This window comes from Palaemon carinicauda, chromosome 31 (assembly GCF_036898095.1).
Source record: "Palaemon carinicauda isolate YSFRI2023 chromosome 31, ASM3689809v2, whole genome shotgun sequence".
NCBI lineage: Eukaryota > Metazoa > Arthropoda > Malacostraca > Decapoda > Palaemonidae > Palaemon > Palaemon carinicauda.
The window spans coordinates 32,201,726-32,224,814 of NC_090755.1; the positions used below are offsets into that span (position 1 = coordinate 32,201,726).

Genomic DNA, 23,089 nt, shown 5'->3' on the forward strand with positions numbered 1-23,089 from the left:
TCGGCAGATGTAGACAGACTACGTTGTGCCATGAAGAGTTTCCTTGGCAAAAAAGAACGACAAGCACCCGTGTCTACCAAAAATCGTACGCCCGTTCCTGCATCCTGTAAAAATAAAAGATTAGAAACACGGGAGGCCACCGCCACAAGCGATGGCCTACTTACACGTTTTTTGGCCACTGACAATCCTTGGCACATTTTCTCGCGGTTGCCCCGAATCTGAAGTGGTAGTAGCTAAACTGCGGCGGATGGGAGGTAGTAAGTGGCTGTAGAAGTCGTTCGTTGGGGCGCGAGCGATTGGTGGGTGGTGGGCGGCTTTGTCGCCGCTTCGGCACGTCACGGGGTAGGTGTGTATGTCCTACGGCATTCATGTCAGCTTCGGTTGACGTTGAATAGGCATCCTCGTCGTGAGGGGGTGGAGGCGTTGATGGAGGTCTTGAAGTGGCTGTCCATAAGGGCGTCGGCTTTGGTCATTAAGTCCTTTATGGGGAAACTATCGACATCGGGTATGGCAGCGCGTACAGGTTCGGGTAAACGGCGTATCCAAAGGGCACGAAGTAGGTTCACCTCACGAGGAGAGCCGTCTGCGGCAGGTTGAAGGCGAGCGATACTGGTCATTTCCCTGAGGGCAAGCGAAGCCCTTTGGTCCCCCAACGGTTGTTGCGAGAGCTGAAAAAGCTTTGCTATACGGGCGGCTGGCGACGGCGAGTACTGCTGCAGAAGGTATGTTTTGAGGGCGTCATACGCTATTGGGGTGTCTCCTTGTTCACAAAGCCAGTCGGATATTTCTGGGAAGGTGTCCTTGGATATCGCCGCGAGAACATAATCCGCTTTGGTGGTTGAGCGAGTCACGCCCCTGATATGAAACTGGACTTCTGCGCGCTGAAACCAAGCAAACGCCTCTCCGCTGGCAAACGATGAAAGTTTGAATGGAGCGGCCGCGGCACCAACTGCCGTAGAGTCCGCCATAGTACTAACAATGATGAAGGGTCGAGGGGGTGGGGGTGGAAGGCGGTGGGAGCGAGTCGACTTCCGGGGTCACCAATGTGACGGGCCGAGAGAAGGTTGTGAACTCAAAGGGAGGATGCAATCAACTGAGTTATAATATTATAGAACAGTCTCCTTTATATACAAAACGTCAAGGCAACAGGACATAACATGCTTACAAGACAGACAATGTCACAGAGGAAAACCGGAGACGTGAATTTTCATGTTCGTTTTAGTGCGAGGGAAGAGTGCAGATACAAGCAGAATATATACAAAAGGAATTATGTACAATTGTGTGACACACGGTTGGTACAGATTGTCTATGAAAGTAGGAAGTTCCAGTATTTGTCGGGTTGACGTGTTGAAAGACCAACGGCTTGTGAATGCTCTTAACTGATAAAGTCCTTATCGGTTAGGACCTATACGATAGCGTTAAATCTCATGGCAAGGACTGCCAAGAAATTTTGTTTTATTTTCATCACTTCACTTCGAAGTTATTGTACCTAATGTTTGCGTTTTTAAATAATTGTACTATGGGGTCGATATCCTTGGCATATTCAAATGTATGGTTTGACTAGACTTGCTTTTGATATAGATTTTAGGTTTGTTAGGGGTGCTGTTTAAGATATTAGCGGTAATTAATAGTGATAATGATAATCCACATGAAAATAAAAACGTTCATGATTCTTGTAATGATATGTCCATCTGGTCAGTCAGTGAATATGGGAGATAATTGTATTTTCAACAGTGGCTAATGGATGTTTCAGGAACGGTTGAACAGAATTCGATGAAGCTCCACAGATATATCAATAAACTTTTAGGGCTAAGTGGGTGCATAGTAAAGTTAGTTAACTAATTACTAAAGTGGTAACCAATATATTTGTGACAGAAGGTAATGGTTCTCGGGGACGTCAGTGCTTCTTCTGAGAATATATATTTTTGATATCCCTTTTCTATTATATATTGCCCAGGTATAATAGATTCATGTCGACATTTATAGGAAAGTATATATTAATTTATTATCATGGCGGAGGTATGCTCATCAATGGAGAGCGAAAAAAAATTTGAGTTTTGCCCATTTTTGTAAAGGTCTTTTATGGAGTCACATTGTGCTATTTTGCTGCCTCAATTGATCAGAATGAGATATAAAGTAAAATATTGAAAGATATCGTGGATTATCAGATTCAAATGAAGAATCACTTCTCATACCATATTCAAATTTTAAGAATGTGGGTCACCCAACTAAAATGAGTAACAAGAGAACTGTCTGTGATTCATCCAGGTCCTTGGGACAGAATCGGTTAATTCAACGAATTCTATTAAAATTGGAGCAAGAAAACATTTGTTATTTTGGGGATATTTGTTTATTGTAATTTCCCATGGATTAGGTTTTTATTCTGTTATGTCCTAGGTTAGTAATAGGTAGGTTGGTAAAGAGATATAAGTAAAGGTGAAGTTTTAGGGGAAAGGAACAGAATTCACAGCCTAATGACAGAGAATAATAGAATAGGAACGAAAGTAGAGCGACAATATCTTTTGAAGTAATAATGAGTAAAAGCCTTTCAATACTTAAATTAAAAATGAATTGATACATAATAATTACATTCAAGTATCCCTAATATTTTTTCACGTCTTATGCGCGTGTACGTCTTGACGTTCTACTGTTGTTGTTCTACTGAACTAAGGTGATTAGAATGTTGTTCCTCCATTGATCGAAGATGACTATCGCCTTCTGCCGTTGTTCTTCATGTTGTTCAGGGCTCCTGACCCGAGGAGCGTGTTCAGAATCTCCGAATTTCTCTTCATGGTGGGGTTGGTGCTCTTCGTCAGCCGGTGGTTGTGAGTCAGGGGCAGGTGAATGAAGGCGACGGGTACGAGCACTTCTCCATTTTCCTGTTTGGCGAAAGGACAGTTAATTATACACTTTTTGTACTGTTTTTTTTATCTGTTTTATTCTTTTGAAGGAAACGAATGAAAAGTGATGATTATGATTATGACTTAGGCTAAGGTGAAAATTAGTATTGTTATTTTTTTGTCTACTTAAATGGGCATTTGCTTTTTTTTTTTGTATGGAAAGGCTGTAGCGTAGTCTCAAAATGTGAAAAGAGAAACAGGAATTTGAGGTAAAAAAGAATTGTGAATTAATGAATCTAAACAAATAAATAAGCAGATATATAAATAAAAATACCGGTTAAGAAAAAAGCATAAAAATCAAGTACTGTAAATGCTGCAGGGCGTTAAAAGTGGATCAATCTGTTTTGAAAATTTCAATATTAATAATATTAATTGCACCCAGGGGAAACGGAAGTCTTCTGAACCTCATACAGAAGTTTCTTCAGGGGAATGAGAATGTCAGAGAATGTGTTTGTTTGAAGTTCATGGACTTTGGGCAGTGTCATTGGAGTTTGAACCTATCCCTCGAAAGTTAATGGAATTTTGGCAGTTTCTTGTTCTTTTATGATATGGGGATGGCTCTAAAATTACTAATGAAATTCCAAGGACGTTTAAAAGTTCGAACATGGCTTCTGTTGGAGTGCGCGAACTCTGGATATGTTTAAATATTGCCTGTCGAAGTCCATAATCTTGAATCTGGGTCGAACCTTTTCGAGCTAGTTACTTTATAACTGTGCCTCTTTGAAGCCTAGAATTTGGTAATTTTGTAGCCCTTTTTTGGTCTTGGTAAATTATAAATATATGTATTTTTTATTGGTTAATTCTATTGGTGTTTGCTGCTGTGATGATGTTGGTAGTAGTGAGGTAAACTGCGTTGTTGTCAATAATTGTTTTTGCCAAATAATTCATCTGTTAGTTCTGGTAGATTACGAAACATATACAGTTACGAAACGACTATAATCAGAACCTCCCTCTCTCTCTCGAAAGCTTTCGAACCCCTTGAAGGATCGAACCTCGCTAACCTGTTCATGATAGTCCTCTGAAGGCCATGGCGTTTCAAAGGATTCAGCGACCATAGCGAAGAACAGGAGCGACAAGCAGATGTTTACGTTGAAGAATTTCATTCCTTTAAGAAATCTGAAAAGAAAATGATTCTTGAAAGTTAATTCACGTGTATGTATATATATATATATATATATATATATATATATATATATATATATATATATATATATATATATATATATATATAAATATATATACATATATATAAATATATATATATATATATATATATATATATATATATATATATATATATATATATATATATATAAATGTGTGTGTGTGTGTGTGTGTGTTTATGTTGGTTGTTAATGAATAACCTAAAAGATTTTTTTTCAAGTGGAAAGTCTTGTAATTCTATTAATGTAATTAAAACAGTTACTTTATTTTTGTCTTTTGATAAAAGGTAGATTCCTGAAATCTTTCTGAGGTTTGTCACACTGAACTAAAAGGTAAATGAAAATCAATAACTGAATGTTGTTTAATAGTATTAATTTATTGTACAAGCATAAATGTCTGACATTGTCTGGGGGAGTATTAAATCTTAGATTTAATATCTCTATGAAGGCGGAGGAATTTTTTATAGAATTCATGAAACGAAATTAGGATCGAATATTTATGTGAAGGTTTTAGTTTAGATCGGAAACGTCTCAGTTTTGAAAGACAATTTAAAAATGTAAGTCGCAGAAGTATTTATGAGCACGGATTTAATGAAGATAATAACCGTTATAATTACAACACAATATATATATATATATATATATATATATATATATATATATATATATATATATATATATATATATATATATATATATATATATATTTATATATATATATATGTATATCTATATATATATATATATATATATATATATATATATATATATGTATGTATATATATGTAAGTATATATATATATATATATATATATATATATATATATATATATATATATATATACAGTATATATGTATGTACATATATATATATATATATATATATATATATATAAATATATATATATTCACACACACACATATATATTTATATATATATATACATACATATATATATATATATGTATATATATATATATATATTACTGAAAATGTCCATTAGATATATGTTGAATGAACGCTCTCTCAGGTGTTATCAAAATTATAACTTTATTATTAAATAATTATATATCCGTCATCGATATTTTACATATTGTAACACTGATTTAACTCACTTATTGGACCAATCCTTTTTTTATTGCAAAATAACCATTGTTTTAGCACCTATTAATTTTATCAATTGATATCCTTCCATCCTCAGTAGCCATATTCATTGTAACCCCAGAAAATTGATGCGAATCGTTATGGACAAAGACGAACCTTTTAACCTACCTATGGGAAGTGAATGACCTAACAAGAGAGATCACGGAGAGGAACTGAGAATATTCACCAGTTGTGGCTGATATATATATATATCTGTTACAGCATCTTGCACAGTCGCCACAATTGGCCACCAGATGGGACTCCTCGATTTCACATGCAGAGTAGAAACCGCCCCAGGGCGTCTTTGGTCGGTCAATCCATGTTCCTTTGAGGTCAATTTCTCTTTGGATTTCAAAGAGATCGTGAATCTAGGTCACTTTTGTCTTTGGATATTATTTTGGGTATGAAAAAATACTTTTCTTATTTCAAATAATATTGCTTGGTGTGTTGGAAAATGATATTGCAGGATTTGCTAGGTTTGAGGGTGGAAGTATTTTTTATGAAATTCATACTTAACCAATAACCAAGTAACTATTGATGAAGTGTTTTTATAATAAAATTATTACATGCGCTGTTGTGTTTCTCTCTGGGATGATTATTTCAATAGAAAACCTAGAGTTATCTTCCTCAATAGGAATATTAAAGTCTATAAATTAGTATTTTAAAATTGAATGATTTTACATGAACAGTTTATAAATCAACGTAATGATTCTCAGAAGTGAAATAGTTATTGTAGTTTATTTCATAGATATTAGTGATGTGATTATATTGAGATTTTTAATATTTTTCTCTTAGCAGAGTTTTGTATGTTTTTTTATTGATTTAATTTATTTCAGTGTTCGTCCTAATTCCAGCCCAATCCAAATTAAAATAATTCCTAATCGTTTAATTATATAGCATCTCTTGATTTAATATCAGTTGAAAAAGAATTGTATATTATCTATGCATAAATTCCAATAAATATTCTTGATAAATTCAATAGAAAATTATTGGTCATGTGTTTGAGTCATGTTGATTTTATGCGAATAACGGTATTGTTAAATGCAATTTAGTTTGAGCTATTTTTTTTGACCTAATATTATGTTTTGAATCAGTTATTGAACTGTATTTTGTTTTGGAATTGAAGAGTATATATGGTGAACTCTTATTTTGTGTTGAAACTACATGTAGACTGAACTTTAGTTTTGCATTTACCTTATTAAAAGAAAGAAAATCTAGGCTTGATATTCTTCTCTTTTGCACAGTCCAGGAAAGTGGATTTAGAAATAAGGAAACTGCCAAAATCAAGCATCAGTAGTTGTAATGTGCTCCTGAGGTTATAATTAATGTTGCTTCAGTTAATTGTCTCCTTATATAATAGTGATTCGTCAACAAGAACAATCTCGTTTTTTGTCTTATATTTAGCTTTAGGGCAAACTAGTTATAAAAGGCTATAATTACTCATCAGAATCTTGATGGACGAAATTCCTAAGCAGAAGAATAATCATTAGGAGGGTAGGAGGTCAATGTCACGCCGACAATAAATGGTTTTTTCTTTACTTGTTGACTTTCCCAGAAAAAAAATCATCGATTCTCTTCCTTACAAAAGATTTATATCAGAATTTAGTGTTGGGTCGATGAAATCCTTTAACATACATGTAAGATTGAATTCGTTGGGATTTGAAGGTCGGTGTATTCACTAGGGGATATGAAAGAGCCTGCTTGGATGGTCTCTTGTTAGTTATTGTCCGTTTCGTAATTAATCTTGTTTAGAAAGTGATTTTAAAGACTTTTTTAATTCATTGAAGAATAAAGGTTGGAGCTGCGTTCGGTATTTTCTAACAGACTTTTTTATTAAAGGGACTTGGTAGAACATGTTTGCAAAGTTTGTTAGGCTTTTGTTAGTCTATTTGAGCATAATTCCAGAGTTTATCGTTAAGCTGTTGTTAGTTTAGTTATTCCTGTGGTCGTGGAAGGAATTTTTGGGGTTTCACATTATTTGTGTACCTTGATAAGGACAGTTTATGAATCTGAGTTAAGAAAAGAAGAGAGGAACATTTTATCAAGATGCTTTGAAGGAATCAGGAGCTAATTAAATGAAGTTTACTAGTAAATGCCCAATTTTCGGTATGAATTTCTATTTTTCATAACTTACTAAGAACTAATTAACATTTTTCAGTATACTTCATCTTCAGTGCAAGTTTTCATAATAGGCTAGGTAGTACTGTGATTTTAATTTTTCTTTTTTGAATATTATGTAGTTGGAGTTATCTTTATCTCACTATCTAATATTACGTTAGAAGTAATCAATGACTTGCGCCTAAAGAAATTCATTAAAATAAAGGCACCTTCTCTAATCAGAATTATAATTTTGCCTATATTAGGTTGGAACATTGGTAACAGTGACTTGTATGTTCAGCCAATAAGAGGTAGATGTGGCATTGGTTCGAATCCCGGACAGGGGATTTCATTTTATGTATAATAAAGAAAAAGTGTCCAGATATGTTTTATATAACGAATTTTGAGCGAAGCGAAAAATCTATTTTTGGGTGAGATGGCCATGACGTCCTGATGGAAGGTTCCTTCAGTAGTTTCCTGAGGGTATATATGACTACAGTGGATATTCCCAGAGAATTAAACCAAAGGTTTCACAGAATTCTAACTTCTGACGCGAGTACCCTAAAGGTTTCCCTTTAGGATATCGTATATCAACAGGGGACGTATGCTTGACACGCCACATGGCTATCTGCACCCCACATAGCATTTACGCTTCGAGGGGGAAAGGTGGCAAGATAACTGAGGAGCCGTTGCAAAGTTATCCTCCTACGTTACTGTTACAGTACCTCGCGACGTAAACAAACGGCAGCCATAGCTGTCCACCATCTTGACTGACGTCACGTCCGTCCTCTTCATTCCATATTCAGCGTTTCTGCCAGCTTCCACGATACAGTATGAAAGGGAAGGGCCTGACAGGCCGAACTAGAACCATTAGGGCGGGTCCATCAGGACGTCATGGCCATCTCACCCAAAAATAGATTTTTCCGTCTTTTGGGCTCAAGCCATGACGTCCTGATGGAAGTGTACCAGAGAATTAGTGTATCGTGGTTTTTCCCCATTTCAAAGTGCCTTCTACTTCAAACAATATTCCTTTGGTCTGGTGACCTTAGAGACCGTGACATCTCCGTTACATGTCACTACCAGTGGCATAAACAATGACATGGCTTCCTGCCTCCCTGGCAGGGAGGTCCTGTTTGGACAAGAGGAACATCTCGAAGTACCCTGATGAAGATAGACTCACCTGGATGCGAGGATCGTGCCGGTCTCGTAGACAGATCGGAAGGTTAAATATTTGTGTAGGAACCATATTTTACTTGCTTGGTGAGCATATTTCAGACAGGATAATTATTATATATAATATAATAATGAATAATTAGGGGCATTGAAACACAGTAACAGCAATTTATTTTCATATGGAAAGGTGAAATAAGACGCATATGGTAAATAAAATATCTATTTTATTCAAGAAATTGCAATAAAGTAAAATAAGGTAAATAATTTACAATAAAATTGTTGAATAACAGACATAGATCATGAACTGAAAGACGGTGATGTGGAATATGAAAGGAAAGAATTTGCCTTTATACACATAAGTTCCTGGGGAACGAAAGTCTTTAAGAGTCACAATACACTTCATGTCCAAGAACATGTGGCACACGTGTTAGAATCTATGTCACTTCACCTTGAGGAAGAACAGTCTTTTGTGACACTAAGTTTCACCTGAAATCACTATGTATCGCACTAGGGTCAACACAGGCACCCGTTGAGTTAGAGTCCCGAAATAACTCTCTGTTCTATGCAGCACTAAGCAGCTGGTTTCAATACTCTACCTGCTGCTACCACGAATCTTTTAACTTCGTGCAAGTGCTTCGCATAGTGTTTAAAGAACACTCTTGAGGATTTCCAGCCTGTGAAGGATCGGAGGCTTTCGAAATCCATACCTTGGAAAAAATTTAGAGAAGAGGCGACTTTCCTAGGATCATGACCTGCGGGTGTACTGTCAGGATCCGCTCTGCGGATAAAGTAGGTGATTTTCGCCCTTAGTTGTTTAAGTGACAGGTCACTACCCGATGTTTCTCCTTTAAAAAGCTGTCCTCCGCCAAAGTCTGAAGTTCTTCGAAGATAGACCTTAAGACTCTCCACTGGGCATAGAGAGACATCTTCCTTCAGAGGGCAGATTCTCCAAGGTCCCCATCTCTTGGTGGGTAGTTCATTTTTGGCGAGAAACGTAGGGTCAGGGAAGAGGATAAGTTCCCCTGTGTCGGCGAACTGTATCTGGCCCTCTTCTCTTGATAATGCCACTATTTCACTGACTCGGGCTCCCAATGTGAGAGCAAAAAGGTAAATTACTTTTTGAGTCAAGTCTTTCAGAGGGCAAGATTCGTAGTCCAAGCTAGAGGCAAAATGGAGCACCTTATCCAGCGACCAGGTGATGGGTCTCAGTGGAGGTGCAGGACGAAGTCTAGCACATGCCTTCGGAAGTTTGTTAAAGATTTCGTTGGACAAATCTATTTGGAAGGCGTACAGTAGTGGTCTTGTCAAGGCCGATTTACAAGTGGAAATCGTGTTGGCCGCTAAAGCCTTGTCCATGAAGATAAATAAAGAAGGACATACAAAAATCTATGGAGATTTCTGTAGGGTTTTTTGCCTTGACAAAGGACACGGACTTCTTCCAGGATGATTCATATTGCCTTCTGGTAGACTTTGTTTTGTATTCCTCTAGGAAGTCTAAACTTTTCTTCGAGATTCCAAACCTTTTCTCCATGGCTAGGGAGAGAAAATCATGAGATGGAGGTCTTGGACTTTCTTTGATGAATTGAAGACAGTCGACTTCTGCACCTGCTGGGAGAGAACTGGACCCGGCAGAGGGATCAGCTTGGGTTATAGCTCCAGGACTAGGGGAAACCAATTGCTCCGGGGCCACTTGGGAAACACTAGGGCTGCTGTTCCCTTGAAGGTTCTCAGTTTGGAGAGGACTTTCAGCAGAAGATTGGGTGAAGGAAACAGGTAAATCTTGGACCATCTGTTCCAATCCAGGGACATGGCATCCACTGCTTCCGCTTTGGGGTCCTCGTATGGGGCCACATATCGAGGAAGTTGATTGTTGTCGCTCGTCGCGAAGAGGTCGATCTGCAGTTCCGGGACTTGACGGGAGATGAAGGAGAATGATCTTGCGTCTAGGGACCATTCTGACTCTATGGGGCTTGTTCTCGATATAGCGTCCGCCGTCAAATTGCGGAATCCTTGCAGGTGAACTGCAGACAAGTGCCATTTCTTCTTGTCTGCCAGGCAGAAAATGGGCAAAAGCACTTGGTTAAGGTGGGGCGATCTTGAGCCCTGACGGTTGAGACATCTGACTACCACGGAGCTGTCCAGAGTTAGACGAATGTGGATCGAAGGACGAGGAGATAGTTTCTTCAGAGTGAGAAGAACCGCCATGGCCTCCAAGATGGTGATGTGATACGTCTTGAACAGGGGAGACCATGTTCCTTGAACTTGTCGTTGGTGGGAGTGACCCCCCCATCCTTCTAGAGAGGCATCCGTGTGGATGTTGATCGATGGAGGTGGTGGTTGAAGAGGAACAGATCTTTTCAAGGTCCTTGCTTCTGACCACGGCTTGGGAAGTGAGCGAAGCCTGTTTGGTAGGGGTCTCTTGAGATCTCTTCGAGCAATGGATGCGTTTCGTCTCCAGACTCCCGAAGCATCCTTTAGCTGTGCTCGTAGCACTGGGTCTGTCACTGAGGCGAACTGTAGGGAGCCGAGTACTCGCTCCTGCTGTCTTCTTGAAGTCCATTTGGATTTGAGAAGTCTTTTGACAGATCCGGCTATTTCCTTCCTTTTCTTCAGAGGGATGGAAAGGCGGTGTGACTGAAGATTCCAATGGATTCCTAACCATTGAAACTTCTGAGCTGGAGACAGGCGAGACTTCTTGGTGTTGATTTTGAAACCCAGATGTTCCAGAAATTGGGTCACCTTTCTGCAGGCACGCAAACATTCTTCTGACAATGTCGCCCAAACCAGCCATTCGTCTAGGTTAGCCATCACCTGGACGCCTTGAAGGCGTAGCTGGTGGATGATCGTGTCTGCTAGTTTCGTGAAGATTCTTGGAGCCACGTTGAGCCCGAAGGGCATAGCCCTGAAGGCGTAGTTTCTTCTTTGGAGCCTGCATTCTAGGTAGGAAGAAGCTTGGTGATTCATTGGAATGTGCCAATAGGCATCCGCCAGGTCTATTGAGACCATGTAAGCCTTGTGAGGCAGTAGGGCTCTTATATGTTGAAGAGTCAGCATCTTGAATTTGTTGCTCACAATGAACTTGTTGAGAGGGGACAAGTCGAGAATGACTCTGAGCTTGTCTGAGTCTTTCTTGGGAACACAAAACAGTCTTCCCTGGAACCTGGTGGACTTTACCCTCTTGATCACCTTCTTGTTCAAGAGTTCTAGGACATATTCTTCTAGGATGGGGGTTGAGGGCTGGAAGAATTGGTGGAAGATTGGAGGTGGTTGTATCCAACTCCACCCTAATCCCTTCTTGATGATGCTGTGTGCCCAAGGATCGAAGGTCCAACGATCCTGAAAATTGCGGAGTCTTCCTCCCACCGGAAGCACTTCATTGCTTCTGGTTTCCCGAGGGTTTACCACCTCAGCCGCTTGCTCCTCTTCCTCCTCTGCCTCTGGAAGGACGACGAGAGGAGTCTCTGCCGGAGCCTCTACCTCTGGGACGAAAGGTAGTGGACTGTCTTTCGTAGGCAGGAGTGAAAACTGGTGGTTGGGACACCACCAGCTGAGGGACCAGCTGAAAGGTCTGCTGTGGCTGGGCCACTATCTGGGGAGTAGCGGGACCCGGAAACTGGCGTTTGGCTTGACGCTGTTGGGGTCTAGGCTTGTAGGATTTCCTCTTAGGTTGCGGACCTTCATCCTGAGAGGACTTCCTCTTACGGGACATGCCCCACTTGCTGAGAAGGTTCCGGTTCTCAGTGGCAGCCTTGTCCACAATCTCCTTTACCAAAGCTGTTTGGAAGAGGTGTTTGCCCCAGATGTTGGAGGAGATCAGTTTCCGGTGTTCGTGCTTCACGTCTGCATTGGCGAACACGAACTCTCTACAGGCTCTCCGGGCTTTGATAAAGCTGTACAAATCCTTCATCACGGTCGCAAGGTGGGTCTTTGCAAGAACCATGTAGAAGCCCGGGACCCGAATGTCCCCGGCCATTGCCTCAAGTTGAACTTGATGGGATAGGGAGGCAGCTAGCCTCTCCTTGGTGTCTTGTTCCCTACATAGCAGATGGTCGTTAAGCTTGGGGAGATCTTCATTAAACTGACGTCCAGCGACGTAAGGTTCCAGTTTCCCAACCGTGAAGGTAAGTTGGATATCCTTCCAGCTTTTATCGTCAGGGGTAAGGCGAGGCAGAGAGGCCTACACTCCTCCAGTGTAGGGCAGGGCTTTCCTTCCTCCACCGCCTTCAAGACCGCGTTGAGACCCTTTTCCATGAAGGGAAAGATCATGGTAGGAGGAGCAAGGATGGATGCTTCTTGCTCAATGCCGGCATCTTTGAGTTAGTGAAGCCTCGGCTCTTGAGGCAATCAGCCAGCATAGCCTGGGCCTTAGAGTGCTCGAAAACGATCACTTCTTTAGGTTCGGTGTCCTCCCTGGAGGCCGGTTCGGACCTGAGTCTGACATAACAGTCCGGATATGCCTCAAAGCTTGGGTAGAACTCTACATCTTTGAGGGGGACGGCACCTAATTTGTCGTTGATGAAAATTCGGCCCGTCGTTACTGGCATGTTCTCGGCATACCTCCAGGGATTTGACACCGAGCAAGGAGGAAGCTGTTTGACCGAGATTTTCTTCGGTTGCTTCCAGCCCATAAAAGGTCTCTTGAGGACCTCTTGGCCCTTGCGGAACCTCTCGTCCATGAGTGCCACCAGGACCTGGATGGTATCTTGGGTGGTTGGCACCGCAGGAAGCGAAGCAGCAGTTGTAGAGGGAACTGGCTCCTCGACCACAGCAGAAGCCTCAGAGAGTGCTCGGGCGACCTCGCCCTCCGAATCAGGGAACTCCACCTGATCCTCATCTTCCTCCTGACCCTCAGTCATGAGGGTCCTTCGGTATTTTCGGACATGTCCGACATCCCTTCCACCTCGTCGATGTGACAGCCTTGGAGAGCGGCTGTAACGTCCGGTTCAACTGTAAGTTGAACACAGGGGATCTCGTCCTTAGGGATCACGGCATCAGCCGATGCCTTAGGGAAGAGAAGGGCCCTCATCTTCTCGTTGGGGAGATAAGGCCCTGTGGCGTTCCTCTGGAAACCGCGCACCCACTTGCGCAGTTTCTCTCGTGCATTGTCCCAGGCCTCCGCGGACGGAGGGTTGTCAAACGCCTCATCAAGAAGGCTTTTGCAGACTAAACAAGTTTGTGGATCCCAATACTTGAGATTCCCTTTCTTGGTGGCACAGGCGGCGTGGGTCCGGCACGCCAGATGCCCATAAAAGTCAGGACGACGAACTCCGCAGAAGGAGCTCTCACACTTCACATACTCCTCCTGTAAAAGAAAGAGACAATGAGTACTTGAGAGTCATTATATCATGACTTACAGTAATCTTAGATTAAAATTTAAGTAGCAACATAAAATATAAGATTCATTTTGGTTATGAGCTCAGGATAGGTGAGCTAGAAAAGAAGTAGGAAGACACATATTTGTGAATCCTGCCCAGCCAATTGCTGCGACCTTACACTATAATTAATTCCTTAAAACTTGTAGGGTTCTAAAAAGGGGGAAAGAGCATCCGTTCGGATGAGCCAAGCTTAGGCTTCCTCTGGGGAATTAATCATAGAGAGGTGCAAAGCTGAAATCATTCAGTTTATATAGAGAAAAAAGGAGAAAATTAGAATAAACCCCCTTTTACAGGTTCGGTCCCGGCAAGAGAATGCACAAGGAAGCACAGAATATGCTGGAATCTTTTACTGTACAACCGTATACAATAGTCATTGTTCTATGGTATGAAATACCAGAGGAGAACTGGCTAGTCTACACAGCTGCATGATAGTGACTGCCGGCTCGGGGCCGGCAGCCATGAGGGGTGATTGTCCACTGTAAGCCGAGGCTAGAAGTACCGGCAGACCGGCGGACCGTCCAGTGAGGTGAACCCATCAGTGGCCACATACCAAGTGGCAGAGAGACAGGAAGACACTTGGGAATGGCGGATCGCCGGCAGGACGGCGGATCGCCGGCAGGACGGCGGATCGCCGGCAGGACGGCGGATCGCCGGCAGGACGGCGGATCGCCGGCAGGACGGCGGATCCCCTGCAGGACGGCGGAACTCCGGCAGAACGGTGGCCCCCGGCAGCCCGCAGGCAGCCGGCAATGGTAGACCATCGCTGACATCATCCAATGAAGCAGGAAGGTTCTCAAGATGCCGGCGGCTAGCGGCGGAAAGCGGAGGCGACAGGGGACCGGCACCGAGATAGAAAGAGAGAAAGGTAAGGAGGGAAGGTAAGGAAGGGTAATACCCAGTACCCAAACTAACCTTCCTCCGGAAGGAGTGTTCACATGAAAAGAGCGATACGCCTATCATCCGACAGCAGAGAGCCAGCAGACGGCTATGTTGCCTGTGGTAGCCCAAGGGAGGGCCAGAGAACACTCAAGGAGGGAGGTCTTCCGCCGGCAGGCCGACCGCCGGGACTATCCCGTAGTTCAACTATGTTTGGGAAGTGTAGCAGAACGGACCATGTAGCAGAAGAACACAGCCAATCCCACAACTCGCCGGCAAGCGGAGGAGTTGTAGGACGGTAGACAGGGGTGTGATGGCAAGCCAACACAAAGGGACAGAGTGGGGGGAGGGGGAAAGGGTCCTGAGAGGGAGTGATAAGGGGGTGGGGACACGCCCTTACACCCCCAAGAGAAGGGAATCTGTTTATAGGCTAGCCTATCTAGGGGGGAGAGAACGCTCTCCAACCTAGGGTAGGCTAGCTCAGCTTAGGTACAGCACTAGTGTACTGTCCTAAACTATAAAGAAACAGAATCCCAATGACTGCCTAACCTAGGCTAGGAGAACCATTCTCCCAGACTAGGCAAGACGGGTAGGACAAGTCGCTAGGCTGCAGGGAGGAAGGGTCGTAACCCAACCAAGTGCAGACTAGGGGGAAAGGCAGAGCCCTTCCACCTTCATCCTTCAGCCAGTACCAGAAGGAGAAAACGTTCTCCTAAGGTGGGCTGGGGTGAACGACAAGTACTCTGGGGCTCTGTCCTAACTCGAGCCATGAACAATGGCGATGAGAAGGGAAGAACAATCCTAGCCTAACCTACCCGAATGCCATTCGAGGTAAGAGGGCTAGGATGTAGCCTACGCTACCGCAGAGGGAGGAGATTACCTTAAATAAGGTAACTAGTGAGATAAGGAAGCATACAAGGGTCCCAACGTTAGGTTAGGGGTAAAAGAGTCGATGGTAAGACCACCCAGGACCCCTTGTATGGTCCCTAGAAGGCAAAAAAACACATGTGCAATCACTGAATCTTCATTTCGTAAATTAACACTAGGCACACTTATTATATCATGCAGGAAGTAAACATGAACACTTAGGCATCGAGCCTAGGAGATAGGCTAGTAGGCTAGCGTAGGGTTCGGCTAACTAAGTTCGCCGAAGAATACTAACGGCATAATAGCCTATAACTAATTCCTAGCAATGAAGACTAAATAACTAATGATATTAAATTAGTTATTAGACAGGGAACGCTGTTCTGGCTAACTAAAGAAAGCATGCGTCGCAACATGACGCCTCCGGTCAAGGCACAGCTCCGCCACAAAACACAAGATTTAAGGATAAAAAATCGTTACTCTACGGCTAGAGCTTATTTATACAATACAAGAATATGGTACTCAACTTTCCAGAAGAAGGCGAGGCTGAAGAATGCCACATGGCGTTGAAAAAAGCAAGAACTGGGAAAAACCAAACTATGCAGAGACGCTACTAGAATTGGAATGGAGAGGACGGACGTGACGTCAGTCAAGATGGCGGATAGCTATGGCTGCCGTTTGTTTACATCGTGAGGTACCGTAACAGTAACGTAGGATGATAACTTTGCAACGGCTCCTCAGTTATCTTGCCATCTTTCCCCCTCGAAGCGTAAACGCTATGTGGGGTGCAGATAGCCATGTGGCGTGTCAAGCATACATCCCCTATTGATATACGATATCCTTTAGGGTACTCGCGCCAGAAGTTAGAATTATGAGAAACCTTTGGTTTAATTCTCTGGGAATATCCACTGTAGTCATATATACCCTCAGGAAGCTACTGAAGGAACCTTCCATCAGGACGTCATGGCTTGAGCCTAAAAATATATGTATATATATATGTTATATCTAGACACTTTTTCTTATATATATATATATATATATATATATATATATGTATATATATATATATATATATATATATATATATATATATATATATATATATATATATATATATATATATATATATACTCTTTCCTGACACGGCTAGTGAGGAGAGAGTGGTCATACCTGAGTGAGAGGAGGTACCACGAGAAAACCCAAGTCTTCCACAAATTGCTGAACCAGCGGGTTGTAGTTAGGAAAGGTTGGATGTGTTGGAGGGGTCGAATCAGTGTGTGTGTGCATACGATATCTATATAGATATTTAGACGTCATTTTTGACGGCTCGGATACACTACTATAGACGCCTGGACCATTGGTTTATTGCTAATATCTTCGAAATAATCAATCACATCAGCGTGATATATTAGCATTTGCTATTTCACTCCTCTATAATTGTTGATGGTATTGTGCATTGACAAATGTATTAGATTACGGCGTTTATTTTTAGAAATTCAATGTTACCTAGCCGATATCGTTCGCACTAACGAAGGGATTTGAACAAGTGAGGTTGTGACGTCATCACAAACTGCCTTATCTTCTTCACACTCCTTCCCTTTCCCCCCCCCCCCTCTCTCTCTCTCTCTCTCTCTCTCTCTCTCTCTCTCTCTCTCTCTCTCTCTCTCTCTCTCTCTCATTTTTGTCCGTTTTCTTTCTTAATTTTAGTGATGTATTTTATTGTTAGTCTTCTTTTATTTTTATTTCCTTCCTCAATCACTCGTTTCCTTCTATTTCTACTTGGCGTCGTCTTTCTATTTTTTTTCTAAAAAGTCAATATCTTTTCAGGAGTTTTTTTCTGTTTTTACAGTAGTACGATTTAAATAGGCGAACTATTAATTTTTCCTACTGCTCTCCCCATCACTCCACGTATATATTATCCTCGTATTCAATGGGCTGCTGCTGACATGCAAGGAGAACCGTACAGAATCTCGCTATACGGTTGAGAAATTTATCTGGTTATGTGGTCACAAGGCCATCCGGCTGCCACCTGTCCATCTCGAGATAAACACCAACGAACAAATGTGGGGTTATGTGAGGCAAAATGTGCGTTCAACGTTGTAGAGATTCAATAGGTCAAATTTGCATGCGTAGCTCCAGGAGGCAAAGCTGGTCGAAAGCAAGGAGGTGCTGTGAGAAGGTCCAGATCGATCGATCAATTATAAGTCTGGTGGCATGAAGTAAATATTTTCACAAAGTGACGTAGGCGCTGGAGATTGTCGAAGGAGGTTGTAGACAGAAAAAATTCGGCAGGGACAACCCACAGGTCGCCATACACCATTTCAGCTGCCGAGACCTCCAGAGCATCATTAGGAGTGGTCCTTAGTCCCATGAGGATCGAGGGAAGCTGGGTAAACAGTTAGAGTCCTCGCAACATGACATCAGAGCTGCTTTGAGGGTGCGATGAAAACGTTCAACCATTCCGTTGGCTGCAGGGTTGTAGGCAGATGACTTATGTAGGGCAATTCCCAGGAGATTTGCTAATGATTTCTATAATTGAGAAGGGAAAGTGGTGGACATTGCAGTTTCCTTGGGAATGGCATCAGGCCAATGAGTGGTGCAGTTGATGACGGTAAACAGGGAATCATGTCCTTGTGATGTGGGTAGGAGCGACACTATGTCAACGCGAATCTGGGCAAAACGACGATGAGGTTGAGGAAAGGTGCCCACTCCAGAATCTATGTGTCGATCTACTTTTGAAGTTAGGCATGAAGTACAGGCGCAGAGCCAATCCTCAGCATCCATAGTAATTCTGTGCCAAATGAACTTCTTCTTGAGTAGCTGTGCAGTAGGTTGGTGCGAGGGGTGTGAAAGGCCATGAATAAAGTCGAACACCTATCGGCACATAGGAGCAAGTATCCAGAGTCTAGGTTTACCAATACTGATGTCACAGAGGAGGGTGGCGTTGGAGTCGTTGATTGGGACGTCTTCCCAATGGAGAGATGTGCAGGATGCCCAACATGATTGGTACTCAGGATCTTTTCATTGGGCTTCTGCCTAAGCATTGTAATCCAATCCCAGGTGAATGGTAGCTAATTTGTTTCTTGACAGGGCATTGCCAACGGGATTCATTTTCCCAGGGACATGTTGAAGGGTGTAATTATATTCAGCCACAGCAGAGTGATGTCGCCATTGACGAGGAGTTAGACTGTCGAGTGGTGTGCACCAGAGGCACGTGGTTCGTGCGAATGATAAAGGGCGTACCTTCCAGAAAGTAGCGAAAATGACGGACAGCCAAGTGCACCACCAGGAATTCGCGGTCAAAGGTAGAGTAGCCGGATTCCGCCGTGAACAGTTTTATATTGAAGAAGGCCAATGGGCAGGGCGAGCCATTGACCACTTGCTCAAGTACTGCAACAATAGTGACGTCGCTGGCATCAGTGGAGAGGAGAGGTGCATGTGGCACAGGAAAAGTGAGAGTAGCAGCGGTGGATAGGGCATTCTTTGCGTTGCAGAAGGCTGCTTCTTGAAGGGGAGAAGGCTTGGTCTTGAGGGAGGCATAGAGGGGTCTAAGAGTGGTGGTGATGGCTGGCAGGAAATAGTGATAATAGTTGATCATGCCCAATAATTCTTGCAGTGCTTTGATAGTTGAGGGCGTGGGGAACTTCTAAACGGCTGCTACCTTTCAGCGAGGGGGTGGACTCCTTTATGGGTGATGCAGTGCCCTAGGAACGATACTTTGTTGGCACCAAAGGTACACTTGTCTAACCGATCTACAAGGCCGTTCTGTTGTAGGTGTTCGAGGACGATGCATAGGTTTTGCTCCATGCTCGACCTTCTGAAATGGTATCATTAGGTACCCATGAACCCAGAAGATATCTCAAAGATCACCATCACCACCCCTTTCGGAATATACACTAGTATTTTGGCCTTCATAATGCTGGGGCCACTTTTTAACGCCTCATGGATGGCATTTTAGGGGACCTCCCTTCTGTGCATGTTACGTGGACAACATACTTGTGTTTTCTTCCTCCAAAGAGAAACACTTCCTTCATTAATGCACGGGGTAAATGCAATGAAACTTTGTTAAACAGACATCGAGCTTAAATACGAGGACTTGGAAGGAAGAACATCACAAAAATTCAAACAAAATTAAACACGAGCTATCAAGTTTATAGAGGTCAATTTATTGATAGTACAGAGTGGAGCTAGTGATAAGATAAAAAGCAAAACTGTTACAATGTACGAGCGCATATGAAACACGTGCGGGACAGATCTTTGAAAATAATCTCAATTTTAATTAAATGGCAAATATTTTGAAGGTTTATTTTTTGATTGTGAACAACATTACGTAAAAAATACTAAACCAAATGGTGGACATGTGGGGTATGACCCAAGGACAAATCCTTTAGATTTGGAAGAAAATACACGGAAGTACAAGTACGCTGTGGAGTTAAAGAGCAAAATAAGACTGCATGACGTGGCAAAGGCATACTCTCTACTGAGTGCCAGTCTAGTGTGGAATCTGTTTTAGTTCAGAATCCGACTCTAAGAATGTGTAAACATAGCTCAAGTTTAAGTAATTAGTATGCAGTTATCGTTATGTAGTTCCCACAAGTTTTTACAAACCATAGCCCCTAGCAACACTGGGACTACAGTGGTAACATGTAAAAAATCTAAATCATACTTGCAAGTGCAGAAAGAAGGAATAAGGTTAACAATGAGTCTTGAGCCTCTTTTTACAATTTTTTTTATTTATTTTTTTTTTTTTTTTGTGTGAGGTATGATACGTCACTTGTATTTCAGAGCTATTCATATTATTTTGTTGCAGTTGCTGATTTAGCAGTACAGTATTCTAATTTCTTTTACAGACAGACTGGAAGACCCGATCGGAAGGATGCGAAAGGCTGAGAGACTTGATTAAATCTTTGAAGGACGTCTCTCCACTCCTCCCCCATCTCCCCCACTTTTTAGCCCTCCTAGACTCTTTGGTCGATGACTACAACTTCAGGATATCCATGACTGTGCTCGACATCTTTAGGATCCTAATCGAGAAGTTGGGCTCGAAGCTACCGCAGTACCTGAAGCAGATTGTTCACTCCATCGTGAAACACGTCGGAGACACAAAGGTGGTGGTGCGCATCGAAAACATGCGGGTCTTCCAGAAACTGCTGCAGCAGGCCACGCCGGCGGCAGTCATCCCAATCCTGTGTGACAACCTAGCCCCAAGCCGTTCGTCCAAGGTGAGGGAGAACAGCCTGAACCTCATCATCTACGCCCTCGTCACTTTCCCCAGCTACGAATTCGACCAGAACTATCTGGCGGAAAAAGTCAGCCCAATGGTGGCTGATCCCAAGAGGAGGGTGAGACAAGCCGCCCTCGAGTGTATGTCCATCATTGCTCAGTTCCTTGGGCCTGCTAAGCTGGGGCATCTGATGGCGGCTGTCGACAAAGTAGAGGTAAGATATATTTAGTCAACGACCTATTAAGTTCATTTTTTTAATTGATCTCTTTCTCTTTCAGTATGTACCAAACCTTTTTCCCGGGAAGGGGTGGAATCACGCCAAAAGGGCTCCTAGGCCATATCGTTTTACCAATCACACAAAACATGCATATTTTTCATATGATCAAATTTACACCAATTACAAAAATCTCAAGACAATCAAACTACATACTTGCGTATCATGAAAAATTTTAGCAATGTCAAAGTCAAAATTTACATCTCGGGTGGTTGATAACGGTTTGTTTGTTTATTTTATAGGGAAGTATGATTATTTTTATTTACTGAAATTCTCTCTCTCTCTCTCTCTCTCTCTCTCTCTCTCTCTCTCTCTCTCTCTCTCTCTCTCTCTCTCTCTCTCTCTCTCTCTCTCTCTCTTTGATGTGATGATTTTCTTCTGTAATGTTACAGTCTAGTCAGTTTTAGCAATTTTAACCACCCTTTACAACTGAAAGGAAATATGATTATGTATATATATATATATACAGTATATATATATATATATATATATATATATATATATATATATATATATATATATATATATATATATATATATATGTGTGTGTGTGTGTGTGTGTGTGTGTGTGTGTGTATTATATATGTATATATCATATATATATATATATATATATATATATATATATATATATATATATATATATATACATATTTGTCGTAAAAAGCTATTATAAGGACAGCTGCTGCCTTGCAGCTTTTCTTCATAGCAAAAGGCCAATTACTGTGGAAACTGCTGTCTTGCAGTTGGACTGTTTAGTCAAAGGTTAGGCCTGCCGACAAAAACTAGTTGATGACTGCAAGGGCATAGGATATTAAAAAAAACTTTTTGATAAATCATAAACCGTGACTGATGCTATGATGGTGGAAATGAAGATATGTATATATATATATATATATATATATATATATATATATATATATATATATATATATATATTGCTGTAAATATATGAAATCTATTTTTATGTGTAAATCCTAGTAAATTTGTATACTAACGTATACTTCACATAATATGCATAATAACTGAAAAATTTAAGTAAATATTCATTATACCTAGAATCATAGTAATTTGGGAAAATTATCCAATAAACGTCATTATTATACATTATAACTTGAAATTCCAGTAATTTTGCATAGTTCCTAAAATTTTATTAAGTAATTAGTTGACATTTATTTATAGCAATTACTCAAAAAGTCTTATACGTCTAAACATTTAAATATTGTAACGGCATTATAATATTAGATAGTGGTATTTTCATTTTGGTGTAGAGAAATACTCGTAATCTGAAGCAATGGTAGGAAGGAAGGGAGTGTTTTTATTCGTCCATCGTGAAGAATAAAGCAAAAAAGGCAAGCAGTACATGGACAGCGTTAAAAAGACTATAAAGGATTATCATCTTCTTAGAAAGTATGATGTAATGAAAATAACAGTGGAAGGCTGATTTGAAACCCTCCAAAATATTTATGTCCAAATGGACATGATGGAAGAGACATTCCAATATAATAAATCAAATGAAAAACATGAAGTTTATCAAATACGGCTACAATTGTGAGAAGAGTGTCAGCTAAAATCAAAACCAAGGGTTAGAAAATCTTTGGTGGTGAAGGCGATCTTGTCAAACAATATGAATTCTCGATGCCACGTAGGGAAATACAAAATATCAAACATTTTGCTGTTTCACTAAAATAGTTTGCCATTTAGATAAGTTCCCATGTCTATTCTATGCTTTTATGGGAGTAGTTTTAGGGACGAAACTTTTCTGTGAGTCAAGTTCTATCATATAACACAAGAAGTTTGTATTCCAATTTTGGAAATGAACAAAATCATATTCCTTGTGGAAGGTATAATAAAAGTAGCCTTTTTTGGCATTCTAGCCCCAGTTGGCTTTTATCCAAGATCTATATTAGTATTCTTAGTAACACTTGATGGACATGCTAAGTCATTACGATGGAGACTATCGCTTTAACCTTAATTACCAGGACAATTTAACTAAATTT

The 23,089-nt window shown here is 41.3% G+C and overlaps 1 protein-coding gene across 3 annotated transcripts in view; it reads left to right on the forward strand.

The window, feature by feature from the left end:
- The window catches only part of LOC137624386 (TOG array regulator of axonemal microtubules protein 1), a 674,340-nt gene that overhangs the window by 224,715 nt on the left and 426,536 nt on the right, over positions 1–23,089 (forward strand). For 2 of the 3 annotated variants that reach the window (XM_068355115.1, XM_068355116.1), the window contains exon 3: positions 20,442–21,029. The exons of the other annotated variant lie outside the window; for it this stretch is intronic. In XM_068355115.1, the coding sequence (XP_068211216.1) occupies positions 20,442–21,029 (588 nt within the window). The remainder of the gene's footprint in view (positions 1–20,441; positions 21,030–23,089) is intronic. 3 annotated transcript variants of the gene reach the window in all.